General features: G+C 26.8%; 1 protein-coding gene across 1 annotated transcript; it reads right to left on the bottom strand.

Moving 5' to 3' along the window:
• Positions 1-16: 16 nt before the first annotated feature.
• On the bottom strand, positions 17-699 carry LOC126910118 (low-density lipoprotein receptor-related protein 8-like; the record flags this gene model as incomplete). The annotated part of the gene is made up of 2 exons (XM_050692504.1): positions 17-348; positions 459-699. Coding segments are annotated over 2 exons (409 nt in total), but the record flags the coding sequence as incomplete, so codon positions are not given.
• Positions 700-891: the final 192 nt, after the last annotated feature.

Genomic DNA, 891 nt, shown 5'->3' with positions numbered 1-891 from the left:
ATTGTTTTTACAAATAGGGGAACATTTAGAATGGAGCGTGAAGATGGACATTTATTTGATTGTAGAATACCTCCATTTTCATTAGAAAGCAAACCAGATGATAAGGTTACTTTTAATACTGTATAAAATAGCGCTGTAAATTGCTTCTAAAACATTTATTTTTTAAAAGTTGTTTTTTATTTAAAAATCTACAATATCAGTTTCTAGACCATTAAATGTTGGGTGATCCATGCTTAAACAACTGGTTACTGATTCATCTTCTCCATGTGGACAGTCGTCCTGCAGATCACATACCCATTGCCGAGGTATACAGTTTCGTGTGTTATATGTGTTGTAGTTGTTCAAGCACTAAATAAGAAAAATTAATTATAATTTTAAAATTATATAAGAATTAATCACTTGTGGCTAATATTTTTAATTTTAATTCAAACTAACATATTTATTTACAAATATCTTACCCTGAATTCTGTAAATTGATCACAATGTAAATTCCAATTATCACATATACGTTCATCTGAACCATCTGCACAATGTTTTGTGCCATCGCAAACTGATCGAAAATTTATACATTCAGTACCTTGCCAACATTTGAAAGAGTTTTTATTTTTACATAAGATGTCTTCTCTGTGATATATATCACTTAATATTGGTTTTTGTACATTGTAAATTTGTCCACAATTAAATTCATCTTCGTCCCAACTAAAAAAAAAGCATTTATAATTATTACGAAATCTTTAAAAAAACATTTATTCTTTTTATATGAACGTTTATTTTTTTTTTTTAAGTAGGCTTAAACCATAAAATGTTAAATTTTGGGATACAATAAGGTGAGTTACTTTGTTGTTACTTAACTTTATTTATTTGTTTAATAATTTATTCATGATTCATAGA

This window comes from Daktulosphaira vitifoliae, unplaced genomic scaffold, assembly GCF_025091365.1.
Source record: "Daktulosphaira vitifoliae isolate Bord-2020 unplaced genomic scaffold, ASM2509136v1 Scaffold_4636, whole genome shotgun sequence".
NCBI lineage: Eukaryota > Metazoa > Arthropoda > Insecta > Hemiptera > Phylloxeridae > Daktulosphaira > Daktulosphaira vitifoliae.
The sequence above is the reverse complement of the archived record's forward strand: the minus strand, read 5'-3'. Positions and strand labels throughout refer to the sequence as shown.